Source organism: Nelumbo lutea, chromosome 5, assembly GCF_056320005.1.
Source record: "Nelumbo lutea isolate HS-2025 chromosome 5, American lotus-T2T, whole genome shotgun sequence".
NCBI lineage: Eukaryota > Viridiplantae > Streptophyta > Magnoliopsida > Proteales > Nelumbonaceae > Nelumbo > Nelumbo lutea.
This window is the reverse complement of record NC_142688.1, coordinates 8,554,308-8,572,230: the sequence shown is the minus strand read 5'-3', so window position 1 is coordinate 8,572,230 and position 17,923 is coordinate 8,554,308. Positions and strand designations below refer to the sequence as shown.

At 38.6% G+C, this 17,923-nt stretch overlaps 2 protein-coding genes across 2 annotated transcripts; both read right to left on the bottom strand.

Moving 5' to 3' along the window:
• Positions 1-1,903: 1,903 nt before the first annotated feature.
• LOC148850185 (karrikin insensitive 2 receptor CA-like) lies at positions 1,904-3,276 on the bottom strand. Its single transcript, XM_088943264.1, has 2 exons — positions 2,812-3,276; positions 1,904-2,698 (listed from the first exon to the last, which is right to left on the bottom strand). The coding sequence occupies exons 1-2, from the start codon at positions 3,177-3,179 to the stop codon at positions 2,254-2,256; spliced, it is 813 nt and encodes a 270-aa protein (XP_088799390.1). The 5' UTR covers positions 3,180-3,276; the 3' UTR covers positions 1,904-2,253.
• A 2,939-nt stretch (positions 3,277-6,215) lies between these two features.
• Positions 6,216-16,954, bottom strand: LA1 (La protein 1). The gene is made up of 10 exons (XM_088943793.1): positions 16,686-16,954; positions 16,497-16,575; positions 16,233-16,382; positions 15,382-15,524; positions 13,813-13,961; positions 12,157-12,258; positions 11,615-12,047; positions 8,087-8,234; positions 6,785-6,863; positions 6,216-6,557 (listed from the first exon to the last, which is right to left on the bottom strand). The coding sequence occupies exons 1-10, from the start codon at positions 16,734-16,736 to the stop codon at positions 6,446-6,448; spliced, it is 1,446 nt and encodes a 481-aa protein (XP_088799919.1). The 5' UTR covers positions 16,737-16,954; the 3' UTR covers positions 6,216-6,445.
• Between the last annotated feature and the right edge of the window lie 969 nt (positions 16,955-17,923).

The following is a 17,923-nucleotide window of genomic DNA, read 5'->3' as shown; positions in this document are numbered from 1 at the left end:
GCTTACAGTGCACCGCAACTGTGTATCGAAAACATCAATCTCCTGTAGTCGATGTTATCATTGATTTAGCGGAAAATGTTCACAATGCATGGCTGAGATGCGATGTGAGGTGGTGTGAGTCGCGCTCTATATGGAGCAAGTCCCAATTCAGTTGATGGTTGACTGGTTGATAGTTTGATACTGGTTGAGTGGACAGGAAAAAATAAAGGAGAGTGTGTGGGTTGTGAGGACAATAAATGGAGAAGATTTTTCAGTTTTCACACGGAACTCTGGAGGGGAAGGTGGAATGGAAGCCAAACCACCAAGATACTAGGAAACCAACACCCTTATTAATTGAATCAATGATTCCAAGTTCTCAAGGACGAGATTTTTCACACGGGTGCCCTGCATCTGTAAAGTGAAGCCAAGATCAGCCACATCACCAAGATATATACCAACACCCTTGGCCTTATTAATTGTTGACTGAACGATTCCGAGTTCCCAACTAGTTACGAGAGTTCCAAGTTCCAACAAGAACCAGCCCACCCACTTGACCACTTGCACTTTGTAATAGGGTTTTAACATATAAAGGCAACTTTTAGGGTTTAATATAATAAAAATAATATATTAAAAAAATTCAAAAATAGGTTAACTTTTTAAAAATAATATCAATAAAGAATAAAAAGCATTGTTCATCTTTCTTTTCTTATCATTTGTTCACCAGAATCGTCGTCCGATGCGCCTCCATCCAATTGGTGCACGATTTGGCTACTCTTAGCTAGAAGGCGATCCAAACTCCAATTGAGCGGCGAGTTTGATCGTTCTGCAAAACAGTGGATCAGACAACCCGGGGTAGCTAACTCGGCAAGGTCGCTCTAATGCTTAAATCAATACTTATGTTGTGAATGTGAGTTGAATGCTTGAGAACTTGAGTGCTAGTGAGTAGAATAATCACGCGTACCTCTCTTTTTTCTCCTCTTTGGGTCTTTGGGTCTTTGGGGTTGGTGTCGTTATATAGGCATTGTTTAGTGTGGGCCTCACGCACTGCATCCGAGATTTCCGGGAGATCGTGTCTAATCGGTCCGAAATCCTTGGAGGTAAATATCATGCACGTTGACCACCCTCCGAAACATTTGGTACGTGGGCCAACTCCCAAGAATCGTGGGTGTCGGGATATGCATGCCGAATTTTTCGGTGAGCACATTTCGTAGGTCGCCACTTGGATCTCAGTCAGGTCAGCATGCCCTCGAGGGAGGTTGCTCCTTGCGTCGAGGTCACTTCATCCAGTGACGATGTGTTGTAGGTCGGCCCTGGACGAGGTGCTTCTAGCCAACCTGAATTGTGGTCGACGTTGCCAGGTTGGCAGTGAAGGCAAGTCGCTGGGTCTAGGCGAAGAGAAACCACGATCTGGGATTCCAAGCTATATTGCTTAGGTGGTGTCTATGTGTCAACTAATTGTTCCAAGATGTCATGTGTCATGATGTTATTGGAGGGCCAAATCCGCCATAATAAAAAGCAAAAACACTTTTCATCTTCCTTTTCTTACCATTTGTTCACTAGAACCGCTATCCTTTGTCGCCTGCCATGTCTCCATCCACCTCCGCCTCTGCCTTCGACAACCTTGCCGGAGGCGGCCGGAGGTAGAGACGGCGGTGGCATTGGACAAAGAAATCACTAGCGCCGCTGGCTCCACCTCCGGCAACATTGTCGGAGGCGGAGGTGGGCGAAGGCCACGACGGGTGGCAAGAAGAAGATAATAAGTGTTTTTGCCTTTTATTGATATTATTTTTAAAAAGTTAACTTATTTTTAAATTTTTTTAAATATATTACTATTAAACACCAAATGCCCTTATATGTATTACCTCTATATTTAATGAAAACAAATGCCAAATAAAACAGCCGGAAAGATGGAACAAGACAGAGATTCCAGCAAAGAAATCTTTTCTTTCATTTGTGCATTTCAACTCATCAAAAAACTAATTTGAATATGGAAACCAGATAACATTAAATAAATACATACAAACTTAACGCTACCATGTTCTAAACTAGTAAATTACCACCTACCCATTCATATTCATTGATACAGTATACGACCTCATTTCTTGTCCTGGTCTCTTTGACTCTTTCTCCAAACCAACCCGGTTTTCTGTTCTGAAGCTCAGATCTGCGTATGCTAGCTAGCTACTGCTACGGAGCTGTCAACCGATGGAAGAAGAAAGCACCGCGATAATGGAAACTGTTAGTTATTTTTTCCCCGGGTGGGGGCAGGGGGAATCAGGTTACAATGTCGAAATGGATATGCCGGAGAAGAACCGGAATAACGACATCTGGCGAGCTCAACTGAGGGAGATGACCGTCCGACGCCATGACCTCGACAATGGATTCGCCACCGAGGTTCCTGTGCAGGTATTCGGACACCACCACCGGAACAGCCAAGTCCTTACTACTCTGTAGTATGTGACAAGGGACCGTCACAAGGCCTAATACTTGCCTTAAATCGCTCTGGAATATGGTCTGAGCCACGCTGAGGGCTATATCGGGTCTTATGTTGAACAACGTCCGGCTAAACTCCTGCACCGCCACGGAGTCCATATCGCCTCCCACCGCCAACGGCGCAAACCCCGAACACCACGCCTTGTAATTGTCTCTCATCGCATTGAATAGCTGGTCTAGATCTTCTTGTTCGAAGCCTCCGTAATACTCAGCGTCGTTCAAGTACCTTCATATATTCAATAGTTTGGTCAGTTGGAAAAGAAATGAAATATACACATGGCTATAGGTGGTGAAGACTGTCAAGTTTAAATTTTTTTTATTAATAAAAAATAATATTACCTGGGTGAGCTGGAGATCATGATGAGTTTGGAGAAGAGATCGGGGCGAGCGACGGAGGCTAGAGCGCCGACCATGGCGGAGACTGAATGGCCAACAAAGATGCAGGAAACGATCTGGAGCTCCTCCAAGATGGCGAGGAGGTCGTACGCATAGCCTTCGAGAGTAGAGTAGCGATCAAAGTCGAAATAGTCGGGATTAGTGGTGCCGGCGCCCATGTTGTCGAAGAGGATAACCCGGTAGTCGTTGACGAGGTGAGGAACCAAGTGTTTCCATAAGGATTGATCTGTACCGAAGCCATGAGCGAGAACTATGACCTGTTGGCCTGATCCCAACACCCTTAGGTTGTGTGCTTCCTCCACTATTCCCATTTCTTCTCCTTATTTTGTATTCAGGTGTAAAAGGTTAGACCTTTTAAGTAGCCCCTTCTTCTTCCTAAGACCTCCTTTGAACTCAACAGATGGATTAAGTGGGCTGTGGGCGTGTTAGCACCACGTATTTGGTTACCAGAATCAATGACGATGGAGATAGCGACTTTTGGGATATGGTGGCCACGAGACACCTCAACCACACATCGGGAATATATCCCATGAATTACAACATAAAGTACGAATGATATTCCCGATGTACAGTTTTAGGATCTTGTGGCCAGTGTCTTCTCGTCAGAAGTCCGGAATCGGAGATGGGGCACTTCTCTGCAATTTGGATTTTGGACCACAACCGTCCAAAGATCCGTTCCCTTCTGCATTTTATTTTATTTTATTTTATGTTTGTTTGGTAATTAGCAGATTACATTGATCAACTAGAAGAAGGTCTATGATCTATCCAAGACTTTACAGCCATCCAGGGCAATCAGACTCAGACCCCACCAAACCAGACTCTACCAGACCTTTTTCCGGGGGATACGCCACATTGTTTAGAAAAGTGATATAGACAAACAGAGCCCCAGTTTTATCCAGAATATCTTTACACAAGAAAAAAAAAAGAACATGAAGCCAGATCACAGTACCTCCAACTCAAATCTCGAATGAGGGAGACACAGAATATCTTTACATAAGTCGAGACTTTATAGCTATTGCCGGGATAGGCGAACTGCACTTTGAAGTGGTGGGCACACGAACTCTATTCCCGTTTATCGTATTTATACTGGAAGAATATCTCATTCTCTCTGTATAGTATTTATATAGGGGGAGATGTTTTCAATTCACGGGGGTAGGGGTAGTGTGTTGTGGGTAGAGATGTACAGAGTTCTCGTGGGCAGGAAATCCGAAATCCACTTTGAAACCCCCTTCGGCCCACCCGCATTCAGCAGCCATGGACCCATCATAAAATTGTGACATGTCCTATATGAGATGTGCCATGGAAAGTATTTCATTCACAGCTCACAGGAAACGAGATTCAGCAAAGAAAAAATTTAGTTGTTGGGGCCAACAGCCTATGCTGTTGAGATAATTACATTTTAATTTATTTTGACTAAAAACTAAAGCTTGGGCGTGAATAAGTGAACTGCCCAGAACGTGTCTAACCCAGAAACTGTCTCAACAGCTTATGATGTTGGGCCCCAACAGCCAAAGTTAAACCATTCAGCAGATTCATTTAATAGCTAAACTTTGACTGTTTGTAAAAAACAGCCTACGGCCCTACGCTATTTTAGGATTTACACTCGACACTTTTTAGTTGTAAAGATCAATAAGGACCTGAATTATTTAAGATGCATGTCTATAGGCTCCCGAAACAGCGCAGGCTGTTTTTTCCAAACAGTCAAAGTGATCTCAAAAACAAAAGCTGGAGCCTGGAGGGGTAATGGTTGGCACGGCCCACTTTTTCAGGCAGCCCGCTACACCAACACACACGCTTGGGTGGGCTGTGACTGCAACCCCTCAAAAGGGAAGCACATGACTTGCAGCAAGAGCCCAAGTGGCCCCGGGCCAGGCCAGGCCACAGGTTGTGAGCAGCACTAAGTTTTAGAAAAAAACTAAAAAATAAATTAATAAGATAAACAAAAAAAAATTGAAAAAAAATGGATTTGTACTGTTCAATCCACCCGAACAAATTTTAGCTCCACCATACAGTGACCAAATTGGGCTCCTCAAAACCCAAGCTATGTTGGGCTAGGGCCAACATGGGCCAGGGCCAGCCCAAGTTATGTTGGGCTATGTTGGCTTGTGGCGACCTGGCCCACTTAAAAGGTCTAACAGATGCATGTGTGGCCCAAATCAACCTTAAATATACTCACATTATCAAGAGTCCGTTAGGTTGCAAGAATAGGGATCTGGAATCAGAAATGGAATAGAACGGTTTATTTGGGCGCAATTGAAATTTCATTCCAATTTATGGTGGAATGACATTCCCTCATTTGAGGGAATAGTCATTGATTCATTGTCTCCCCCTCAAGAATGAGAATCCATTCCAGTTTATTCCAGTTCTGATTCAACTCTCATTTGAATCAAACAAGAGGAATAGATCATTCTCATTGACTCCAAGGATTCTGATTCCAATTCTGACTGCAAAATCAAAGAGACTCTAAAAATTACGCTCAATGATAATAAAGGATCATGAGCAATTAAAATTATTGCATTTGCAAGTAATGAAAATAATGAAAATTGATGACAATACGATTAGTTGGAGCAGTAGAGAAATAAGAGATTGAATTGGACCAGTCCAGACTTAATGGTCCAAAGCATTTATTGGATTGGATTGGCCCTGGTGCATTCGCAATGGATTTATATTGGATGAGCTCAAATTGAATCAATATCCAGTCCGTTGATAGAACATAATGCATATGCCAACGGACAAGATTTGGATTGGGACCAAACTAAATTAAAATCAATTTAAGCAGATTGGACGATCCAGACATTGAATTAGACTGGTCCAAAATGCTCCATATTATTCAACGGATTGGATTGAACCTGATCCATCCATAATCTGACTCACCAGATCAGATTGAACCAAATACGGTCCAATTGACACACCTGCTTCGTGATTATGTATGAACTGTTATATTGATCATAAATATGGTGACGTCATGGACCTACAGGGGTCAGCCGTCAAAGAAAGCAAATGAACGGTGCGAGACAATGTGCATTTAAATAAGGGAAGACGAGGTTCACGGTGTCGACTGTCCATACATCAATCATCACCATTAGGGTACTGTTCCTAAATCTTCGAAATGACCACGCAGGTCCAAAATTGTCCTCAACACAAGGTCGTGTCCGAGGAAAGTGTAGCACCGGTTCAAGAACAATCCAAATCATGCATATTCATGGGTTGTACCGTTGTATGGATAAGACAGTACCCATGTGCAATTTTATGATTCCAATGCTTTTGAATGAGGTTCTTGAACGACGTTAGCAGTAGATATGTGCAATTTACAAGTATATTTATGCATGGTGGGAAAGAGAGGGAAATGAAGGGCAAGAAAAATTGAGATCCCATCAATTAAAATATGGATGTTACCGCATTACACTAAGAAATGGAATGAATAATAATAGCAACGGTATACCTTCCAGTACATATTGATGGACGTGAGATAATTACCCACTCTAGAGAAAAAAAAAGTACAAATAACTTATATTAATGAAAATTATGTAGCCACTCGATCTGCAATTGTTGAAAGCATAATAAAGCTTAAAGACACTCAAGCCACTGCTACCTTCTGGGTTTTATTTGGGCGTCCGATAGAATCATTTTCTCTGGAGCGAGCATGTTTTCCATCAAAATGTCTCCCACCCCTACCATTTTTTCCTCCCCTGTACAAGACATAAATGTCCCAATCAAAACTTTATTTTGGATTAGAATAAAAGTAAAACCGAATACCATCAACCCTTGGAACTTTTTTTGCTCAAACTGGCCACACCCAGAATTGAACCCGAGTTGTCACACTTACCAGCCCAAGATTTTACCATTACAAAAAGTAATGGACCCCTTCAGAAGCAAATATTCATGCAAATATAAAGTAGATAAAGCAAATATTCACCTTCCTCTATTGAATTTACTTTCCCTGTGCCTCTCCTGATTACCACGGAGTAAGTTCCAGTACTCCGTCTCTGCCTCACCTGAGTATGGCAAAAAAGGTGATAATTTCTTAGCGCAGTATCTTTCAAAACGAAACTAAGGGAAACGATTACAACTGCAATACATTTAAACCAATAAGTAATAGATTAGATGTAACATCCACACAATGCCCAGCTCAAGGCTGATGTCATTAATTTTGCTACTTTTATCAATTAAGATTCATCTGATCCTTCCCGCCCTTTTATTTTTCAGTTTCTCCTAAAAAAGCAATCTACATGGCCACTTATCATTTCCAATAGAATTCATGCAAAAAATGACACTTTAGGCAGTTATAACTGTGCAAGCTGTTATTAAAAAGAATAGAAACATGACCTGATTTACATCTTTTCTTTTTTGTAAGTACATATCAATCGTAGTTTTTATGACTAACCAATCATTTTTTCTTCCTTATTTATTCGTTTGGGGGGATGGTTAATATCAGATTTGCTCCTCACAGAGTGCACCTCACACCAACCCTACAGCACATTGCATCCATGCATTGAGAACATCTCCCATTCTAGATGTTATCATTCATGGGGTGATGTTCCCAATGCATGGCTGAATGCACTGTGAGGTTGGTGTGAGGCGCACTCTGAGGAGAAAAATCCAAATTCAGATGGGTTGGGGTTCAGAAATATGTAGAGCGTACTAGCATAATCAGGAGCTAAACATGTTCATGAATGCCATTGAATCATGCAACAATGAAAAGGGCTAAATAGGCAAGTCTACATCTGCAATAGTAATGGATTAGACACACGTTCATATACCCCCGCCCCCACCAAAAGGTTGACACTTAAAATAAACCATTGCTTTCTTAAAATGATATATGTATTGCAACTGCATAATACTATCAAAACATAAAAAATCATTCTCAAACTAGGCGCAATACATGCAACAAAGTGGCTTTAAATTGTGCATTTCTACATAATGTCAAAGACGCTGTTGAAACCTTGCACAACATAGAAGGCTAAGCAAGAGAGGAAAGGGTATATGGCACATCTACATCAACCACAACCCCTGTTTTAGAGATGATGGAGAGAAGGATTCATGTAGCTCGCCCCTTATAGTTGGGACAAGGCTTAAATGATGAACCCATCAGTCAGATGTTTTTGAGCTGATGGCAAGCAAAGTCTAATCATGGGTATCCATACACAGATTTACAGTAAGATCTGCAATATTGTTTTGCATTATTCTTAAGTAGATGCAGATAAAGACTGATGCATACCAGTAACTGCTTCCAAGGTAGCAATATAGGTCTTCACAATTAGCCCACCTTCATCAGCGAGCGCTGCTGCCGCACGAGCTTTTTGAGCTGCTTCTGGTGCTTCAAAACGTATATATCCAGATTCCTCTCCAATTCTGTAGTCAACAAACTTCGAAGTAGAAAGCACACACATAGGCAGAATGTTTTCAGAACCTCTCCCATTTATATATTCTTCGACATTGATCCAAGACAATCAAAACAACACAAACAATATGACAATATCAGGAGTCATAATAACACTAAATAATTTGACCTAAGACAAGGTTGGTTGTAGTGGAGACAAGACACGGGCTCGGATAGCACCTTCGCCCGGGTTGGGGCTGTGGGCAAAAAGGGACAGGCAACCCCCCTGGTTGTATAGTCCCACAATCCAGGTAAGAAAAAACTGAATTAAACAACTACCATGCATAAGCTCACTTATCCATGGCGAAAGATTAACTTGGTACATGTTGAGGTCACATGGAACCAGCAAATAGCCAATGAAGCAAGCAGTATGACCGTGGGAAGGAGCAGGACAAGGAAAAAAACGAAACAAATGGTGGTTTACAAGCAGCTGAAGAAACAGACAAAAAATCAAAGATGCAGATGAAGCAGCAGCATTGTCAAGGTTAATTTTAGAAACAACAAGGCTTAGTTCTAGATATACATTGATAAACACAAATGTTACACTTCGGATCATTATCTTCAAACCAAGGTCTCATATTTCAATATCATGAAACATCAAAACATGCATCCAGTAATGTAGTATAAGGAGAAACAAGCACCATAAATCCATATGACTTTTCCATAGAGATATCAAAAAACTATGAAAGAAAGTAAAGATATTGAACAGTATGACATGGGAGAGAGGAATTAATGATAACTGTCCTAAAAACTCCAAGATTGCAAGGTCTACAGAATAATATCCCAAGTGGCCTATGATTTGTCAAAAAGCCAAGGCTCACAATGATTTGAGGGTCTCCTTGGAGTAGAGGGATTTTTTTTAGCAAAGGTAACTTTTATTGAATTAAAACAGGAAAAAGTACACGAGTGAATGTACTGAAAACTAAAACAGCTGAGGCAGAATTATTTAGGTAAGCAGGAGTCACTATACAAGCCTTCCCTTAAAACCCCTGATTCTGCAAGGCTGTCTGCAACAGTGTTTTGCTCCCTAGGAATCCAGACCAGATTTACATTCATTGACTCTAAGATATCTCAAGCATCAACTAGCAGATGTGCAAGTCTCCAAGGCCCTCCTTCCTCCCTTAGCCAGGCTATAGTAATTAGAGAGTATTCATAGTTAAAAAGCAAAAACCCAGCTGTTTAGCAAGCCAAATTCCTGTGAGTACTGACAAGACCTCTGGCTTTTGTAGCATCAGCCCTCCCAATCGGACCACTATAAGCCCAGCTGATCCCCCTCTCCCCATGGAAGACACCACCAATTCCTGCTTGGCCAATAGATCCTTGGGCACTGCCATCAAAGTTTAGGGTCATCCCACCATCTTCCCTAACAAGGCTTCTCATGGTCAATTCAGATCTAGGAGAGGACTGCAGGATGGCTGGAAGGTTGCTTTGGAGGTCATTTAGAGACAGACCTTTGAAAGCTTCAGAATTAGCCACCCAAAGGTTACAGAGAAAAGTTATGTAGGAGATTAGATCTTCCACATTTCTGAATTAATTTCCACAGGTTATGTTGTTCCTTTCTTCCCATAAGCCCCAAAGGACTGCATGGAGTAAAGGGATGATGGCTACATCTTCTTTGTCTACCCAATATCAGAGGTCTTAAGGATGATAATTTTTTTATCCAAAAGTAACTGGATAGTCAATCATGAAGGGTGAAATTTTGCAAGATTTAGGATGCAACAAAATCATGCAAACAAGAAAAACAATAGATGGAACCTTTAAACCATGGCACCTGCAATGTGAATAAAACAAACAAGCTCCAATTAATGTGATATAATGGCTCAACAAATTGCTCAACAATTCTGATTTTCAAGCTAACCACAAACTCATTCTTTCAATAATGACTAATCAACATACCCAAAACAGGTCATGATCAAAGAGGGGGCAATTAATACATGGGACCAGATGAAGCTGAAATTCAATGAGTTTAAATATGCTGGCAACAAAATCACACCAAGACACACAATCAGAGACTCAATAGGAAACTTTATTGCTGTCAAGAGAATACCTTAGGTCATGATCAAAAAGGGGGCAATTAATACATGGGACCAGATGAAGCTGAAATTCAATGGGTTTAAATATGCTGGCAACAACACCAAGACACACAATCAGAGACTCGATAGGAAACTTTTTTACTGTCAAGAGAATATACCTTGTTACCACAAGAATATCAACTAGCAATTTGTTAAGGGTAGAAAGAAGACCAAACAACCCTACAAGATAAGGGACAACATTTGGGTTTCAAAAATAAACGTTGGAACTACTGTCTAACAACTATATCCTTTGTATATGATTTCTTTTCTACATTATGAAACTTCTTTGATCAGGATGGCACAAGGAAATAGAAAATTAAATGAAATTATCATCTTTAACTATTATATTATCATCATAACCCCTTTTTACATAACGGTATAATGGAAGTGTACCCATTAAAAATGCAATCCACTTTGCAACCTGCAACTTCTAAGGCACTTATTTTCACCTATTGGTCGAAGCCAAACTCACAAAATATGCACCGATGAATCTATTAATGAAAAATAATGGTTTTCTGTGTTGATCCCTCAACAGATTACCCAATATGTTTTAAATGAGGCATCTGCATATCGCTTTCAGGCTTCTAAGATTGTATAAGGATTATTTTCACTGTTTACAAAGCATGTGCAGCATCCATGACAAACCATGAAGATTTCCTTGTTATAGTCTGACATTCAAGTAAGAAGGCAAAGTTATTTTGAAGCTAGGTTTTTTATGAATGTTATTTTGAAGCTAGGTTCACTTTGCTGTTTGCGGGAAAATTTGGAAGGAACAAAATAGAAGAAAAGTTGAAGCAAAATATAGTGTTGTGATTAAATTTGTATGGAAACATGAAATTTAATTTCAGATTGGATTCTTATCCATTCATAATTTGTACATTTTTTGTAGGAATTCGGTTGGCTATATTAGTGACTGGAGTGTTACCCCAACAACCTTTCCATAGCTGTAATTTTCTTTTTATATTACTAATACTTCTTTTCATTTAGTCAAAAAAAATCCATGTAGCCAAGACAACAATAGCTTCAAATAAAAATGAGGCATGCTAATACAATAATCAAACATGGTAGGAGATATATCAACTAGAAGTCTAGAACAAGTCCAACAGAATACATAAAATACCACATTAAGAAAGATGGAGAATGAAGATGAATGTCAAGAAGATAAATAAAATTCTCTATACTCAACATCAACAAAACAAAAAGGATAGAAAACAAAGGGACCATTGTAAACATTGCATGATTGGAAAGTGAAATCATTCAAATGCAGATGAATTTCAAAGAGAAAAGCAATTACCTTGACAGTGCCAAATCTGTTAAAGACATCCTTAAGATCTTCACGCAAGACAACATCATTGTTGTCTTTGTACATAGTAGCTTTGGTTATTTCTCCACCTGATGCCTTCACATTGCACTCTTGAGATGCATCTTCAGGAGGTTTCTTCTCAGCCTCATGGACAGCCTCTCCAGACTCCTTTTCTGCACTCTCTTCATTGACTTTCTCAGTAACTTCTCCCCTCTCAGCTTTAACATCATGCAAAGGTTTTTCTTCAACATCTTTATCACTTCGTGAGGCTTCTTGTCCACTCACTTCAACAGAATTTTCCTTGAAATCTAGTTCCTCCCCTGTCTTACAGGCATCTCCATTGTCATCTGCTGTCTTAAGAATATCACCTTGCCCTCCTGACACTTTCTTAAGTTTAAACGCTATAATTAAGCCTTTAGGATAGCTGTGATGAACATAAAATTAAAAAAAAAATTAAAACAGAAAAAAAAGATAATCACAATAAACAATGAGACAATGGAATAAGCAGTTAGACATGGTTACTGGGAACTTACTTCCCACTTGTACTAGAATTGTTTTTAAACTTTGAACCTGTAGAGGAACGAGAATTCTCATATTCATCTACCATTTTTGCTCTTTCAGCATCAAAATCTTTCCTGAACAAAACAACAAAGTAAATGTAAGATCTTAAGGTTCAGAACAGAAAAAAGCATGCATGCTGCAAAGAAGCCAAAAACTGAATTTATTTCTAAGAAAAACCACCATGTTAGGCCATGAGCATGCAGGAAGATTAACACACAAGTATATCAAAAAATGTGATTTTGTATTTATTTGTCAAAGGAAAACCTAAATCCCTAACATTCAACAGAAAGCCTTACCAAGTAACAAAATATGCATGTAAACTCTAAGTTTTTACATAAAGAATTGACCATCAAAATAACAAATTACAGTAAGAAAAAATTGTACACAGATGCCCAAAATATCAATTAAGGGAAAAAATAAAGTGGCCACTTAGCACAATAACAGTTTTACTTTTTGTCTTATATGGGAAGCATAGGAATGAAGCTGAATTAAAAAAAAATGGTTTTTCCTCTCGGTGATACAGAACCATTTAACAATTTCATACCCATATATATTGGGTGCCTGGGATCTTTTCAAGACTATAGAGATATAGTTGAAATTGTAAGAGCATGGTTGATTTTCTTATATCTTAACAATTATAAAAATCTTCTTTTACTAAGTTATTCCTCATTTGAGAATCCATAAATTATTTTCAGACTTGAACAAAATTAAGGTATCTTCCATTTTCTTTATGAGAAACTACAATTACTATAATGCATTTTCAAGTCAGTTCATCTCAACAAAGATTCAAATGTCACATTTAAAAAAAAAACACACACATTGTAGATCCAAGAATCATAGAAAACTATGGAATGCCAGAAAATCAACATAAGACAATGGCATCACATATTATGGAAATGATGTAAAGATTTCAACTGTTAGTATAACATTTCTCCTTCAAGTTATTCATCAAAAAAAAATTCAAGTGTATGCAAAACTTTCTGGTTCACCAACTTTGGAATTAAACTATTGCCTTTTTCTTGGTAAAAAGATCATAAAGAAAAAGGTTGGAACAATTGCCCCATTCTCAAAACTACATGACATAAGAAGCTTAATGTCTCAAAACAAGCATAAGAGCTTATTACTATAAGGGTAGAAATAAATACTAGATCAGCATATAGGTCTTTTACACATTAATATGGTGATAGCTTCACAAGTAAATCAGAAAATCTATCAGATGGAATCATTATTGGGGTATAATGAGGAATATACATGAATCTAGGGATAAGCACAGCCTTTTAAAATCCGAGTTAAAAAAAAATTACCAAAAAAAAGGACAAAAACTTTGAGAATTCTTTCCCCTATAAATTTGTTCCATAATTTTCAGGAAATTGCTAAAAGAATCCCAACTTTTCTTCTCCATTTCAAATATCGTATTATAGTCTTCTCACATGTATGTTGCACACCAGCACCATGGAAAAAACACAGCTTTTTGAAATGACAGATTTCACCAAAATAAATGACAAATGCAATGCAGCCACTTCACATGAATGAATAGAAAAATTAGTACTTTAATATCTGTGTTAAAACTAATATATATATATATATATATATATACACCAACACAAACAATTACAACTAAATCATACTTTGGTTTTAGCTTTAACTCGGTGCCTGCATAGAACAAACTTTGTTTCAGAACATTTTCAGCATCTTCCTCTGATGAGAACTCAATCAGAGCACTGCCACAAAAGACCTTCTTGTCTGCAATATGGCGAGGTAGCCTGACACTATTCACCTGCAATAAAAACATGCAAGTGATCAGATAAAAAATAAGAAAAAAGTGAGTGGGAAAGGAGAGGCCAAGACAGGTGTCCACAGAATACATACTGAAGAAGGGCAACAGATAGCACAGCTAGCACTAGATTCTTATCAGTATACGTTCATTCATATGTCATCAACTATAACTCCAGCTCATCCTTACTTGACTTTTAAAGCACAAATTCAAAATAAGGTGGTGACTGGTGACTTATTTGTTGCCATGTCCAGCTGTCCCCATGAGAGGGAAGCAGCATACCATGCCTCCATGCATTTCCCATTCAACTCAGGTTTATGGACAACTTTCTGTGGCCTCACCAATTATGTAGGGGCTGCCCCGAATCATTAGGTCATTTGCTGTATTGAGTATGAAGGGCATATAATGGGGACATTGCATGGAATGTTGTACCTCTTATAATTATTCCAATACAATAAAAGGAGAATAAAACATACGCTTTGAATGCAATGCACTCAAAGTGGAAGTAATTGAAGTGCAAAAGAGACAATCCATATCCACTCATGGCTTTCTGTTTCACAGCTATTTTATGGACTTCCCTAATCATGCTTTTTGTGACCATTATATCCTTCGTGTAAAGATGAATGTCGATTTATGGTGTTTCATGCTTCATAGGGCTGTCTTTTTTCTCTTTATACATTAGCCACACTTGTATTTATTTTGCAACACACAATTAAGACAAACACTACTTTCTTCAATAAAAAATGGTATAAATAATCCAGATATCTTTATTCTAGACATTGATGAAAACTAGGCCCCAATCAAATTGATACAAATCACATGAATCAGATAAACTGTGAGATTCAATGATTGAACTGTAAGATTTGATTCAGAAAAGGATCCACTTGTAAGATTTAGAACCTACAAAAAGATAACATGGACTAGATCAAGCCAATCTTCTTACTATGAGCATATAACAATAACATTCAGATTTTAGCTGCATAGATAACCAGGAGAGAATGATCAAATTATGTATTAAAAGCGCATATTATACATATAGATCTAAAAGCAAAATACATACAATGAGTGCTCTGTGCTCCTTTATGACTTCTAATGTAAAATCTATAGCAGATATGCATTGCATCTTAATTAACTGAAAAATGGGATATAATAGCCTATTCACCTTATAACTTGAAAAGTTAAACTTTAGGTATAAAAAATGAAGAAATAAACAGAAGACTGAGACTGAAAGCTGGAAGTGTTGCAGTCCAACATGGGAATAGTCCATCTAGATCATATATGAGAAACAAACATGTAACAAGAACCTAACTGAGGGCAACTACGTAAATTCCAGGTATTTAGCTGATAATAAAGTTGTAAATGTCATATAAAAACAATAATAGCACGGAAAAAGTGTAAAGTGATTAAAAAAGAAATTCAGTACCTTGCCATATTTATCAAAGAAGGACTCCACTTCTTCAAGTTTCACATTATACTCTAGAGGTGATGCAGCAATGGTTCTTATGTTTACTTGCTCTATAACCTCTTCTGGTTTTAATAGTTCAGTACTCCTGCCAACCTTCTTTCCTATAACAGGAAGCAAAAAGAGGAAAAGCATTAAGCAAATAAGATCAAAAGACTGCAGTCAAAAACAAATGATATCAACATAGTCCAAGAAAGAAATAGCATCGCCATCAAAGAAGATAGTGAATAGAGCCCCATTCAATGATTATTGAGAAAATAAAAACAAGAGAACATTGAAAAGAAACATCAAGGTAACTTACAAGGATATATCATATAGTATTCATAGTTTTACTGGAATCAGTAATTCAGTAGTATAAAAGAAAATATTGGGCTACATTGCAATATGAAACATTTAGGTTCCGTATAAAATAAAATAGAAAACAATGCATAAGATGACATATACGAAAAATGAGAGGAAAAAAACTTGTCTTTCGTGCTGATATAGCTCAGCGCATATACTTCTAACAGTTATAAGCACGATATAGCCACTAGCCAAACTACGTATTCAGACAATAAAAAAGCCTATAAATTAAAACCAGACTAGAAACATCAACATAGTGGTTTTTCCTCTTTCCTTCGCCCACCCTCGTTGATAAATTCCAAAAGAAACCTCAATAAAAGAAGATTCACAGAAATAATAATCCATGAGATAAAAACAAAAACTACAGCATGAAGGATCTGCATTGTTTGATTTAATATTTCCCTAGACTAGAATCATATTTCCGAACCGTGAAAAAAAATAGCATAAATATCGTATGAGTAAAAACTCACCATCCTCGGAAACTTTAAGGGAAGCAGAATTTCTTAGAGTTTCAGCGACGGCCCTCACCGTCTCTTTCGACACGTCGTCCGGCTTTAAATCACCCAAACCGAGATGGCTTCTCATCCGAGAGAAAGAACATATTAATGCCAAACTAACCACTAAAGTTTTTAGTCAGGGTCAACGGAGCAGAGAAGACAACAGAGTTAACTAAGCAAAAAATAAAAAACTCAAATTTGACAACAAAATGGTAACAATTTCACTTAAAAGGATACTGCCATCTTCGCTCTCGCTCACCGATTTCTTAAGAAAATTATCCCTAGGAAGATTGCTATCACTGAAGTAGAACTCAACCTGTAAGGAGAAGATAAATGATTTTGCAACCGATTAAAATTCAACACCCCCGGGTGCAAAAATAAATAAATAAATACAAATAGGAGGCGAAAAGATCATATGCTTTTAACCTGGCGAAGGACTTTCTTTGACGTTTCTTCGTCCAATGGGGCAGTCGCCATTGTAGTCCGATCTATCGAACTTGAACAGGTGCAGTAGGAAGAAACTCGTAGGTTATTGTTGTTCGGTCTATCGAACTTGAATATTTGCAATGGGAAGAAACTTGTAAGTTTTTAGGGTTTTAGCAAATTCTTTTCAGCTAGGGGAGCACTTAAAATTCCACTTTCTTTTCCCTCTCTTCGTCTCTCGCGAACCCAATGGACTTTGAGTTCACTACGCCACTTTACTCCTTCATCGACGGTGAGATAGAAAGAGAAGGGACATCGGACGGTCAAAGTACGACCACGTGGCACATGTTACAATGTAATCCTAATGGTAGAGCGACGTGGTTTCCCGGAAGGGTCCCAATCATTCCTAAATAAACGCGTGTATCATTCGCACGATCTTGCTTTCGCCGTTACCCCTCCGGCATCGTAGATGGAAATTGCCTTTTTGGAAATTTACAGCACCTGTATATTCATACTGAGGCACGCAACCTTGACCGAGCTCAACCCGAACCCGGAAGTATCCGATTCGACATTTTACATGTGTAGGCCTTGGATTTCGATATTCGGCTGAGGCTTCCATAAGGTGCAAACGGATCTAATCATGATCCGATTCGATAACCAAACCTATTTGCTAAGATTCGGGTCACCTCTCTTCGGATCTCCGAATGCATAATAAGATTCGGTCAGAAATCGGATTGGATTTGGATTACTCCCTAGTCCGATCCGATATATTATATATTTATATGGGTAAATCTCTTAAATTACCCTTATTGTTTAGCGTAAATGATACACGGTACCCTTACTGTTTAGTTATTGTCTTACGGTACCCTTGTTTTCTGACAATTGTCCAAATCCTCCCCTTTTGTTACTTGATCGCCGGGTCCTATTTGCATTCAACACCACGTGATTGATACTTTTTTCCATAATTCCCAAACTACCCTTTTATGATAAAAAATACCCTTTTGATTTTAGTTCGGACTCACTGTCTTTGTCAGCACTGAACTGATTGGGTTGTTACTTGTCACCAACACTAGAACTACGGTGTAGGGCTCACTAGCGTCCTATTGCTAGTCACCAGCACTGGACCGTTAATTTCAGTGCCAGCCTCATTGGTGCAGTGGACATTTTCTTAGAGTTAGGGATGAGCAAAAAAACTGGAAAACTGAACCCATCGAAATTGAACCAAAAAATTGGTTAATCGA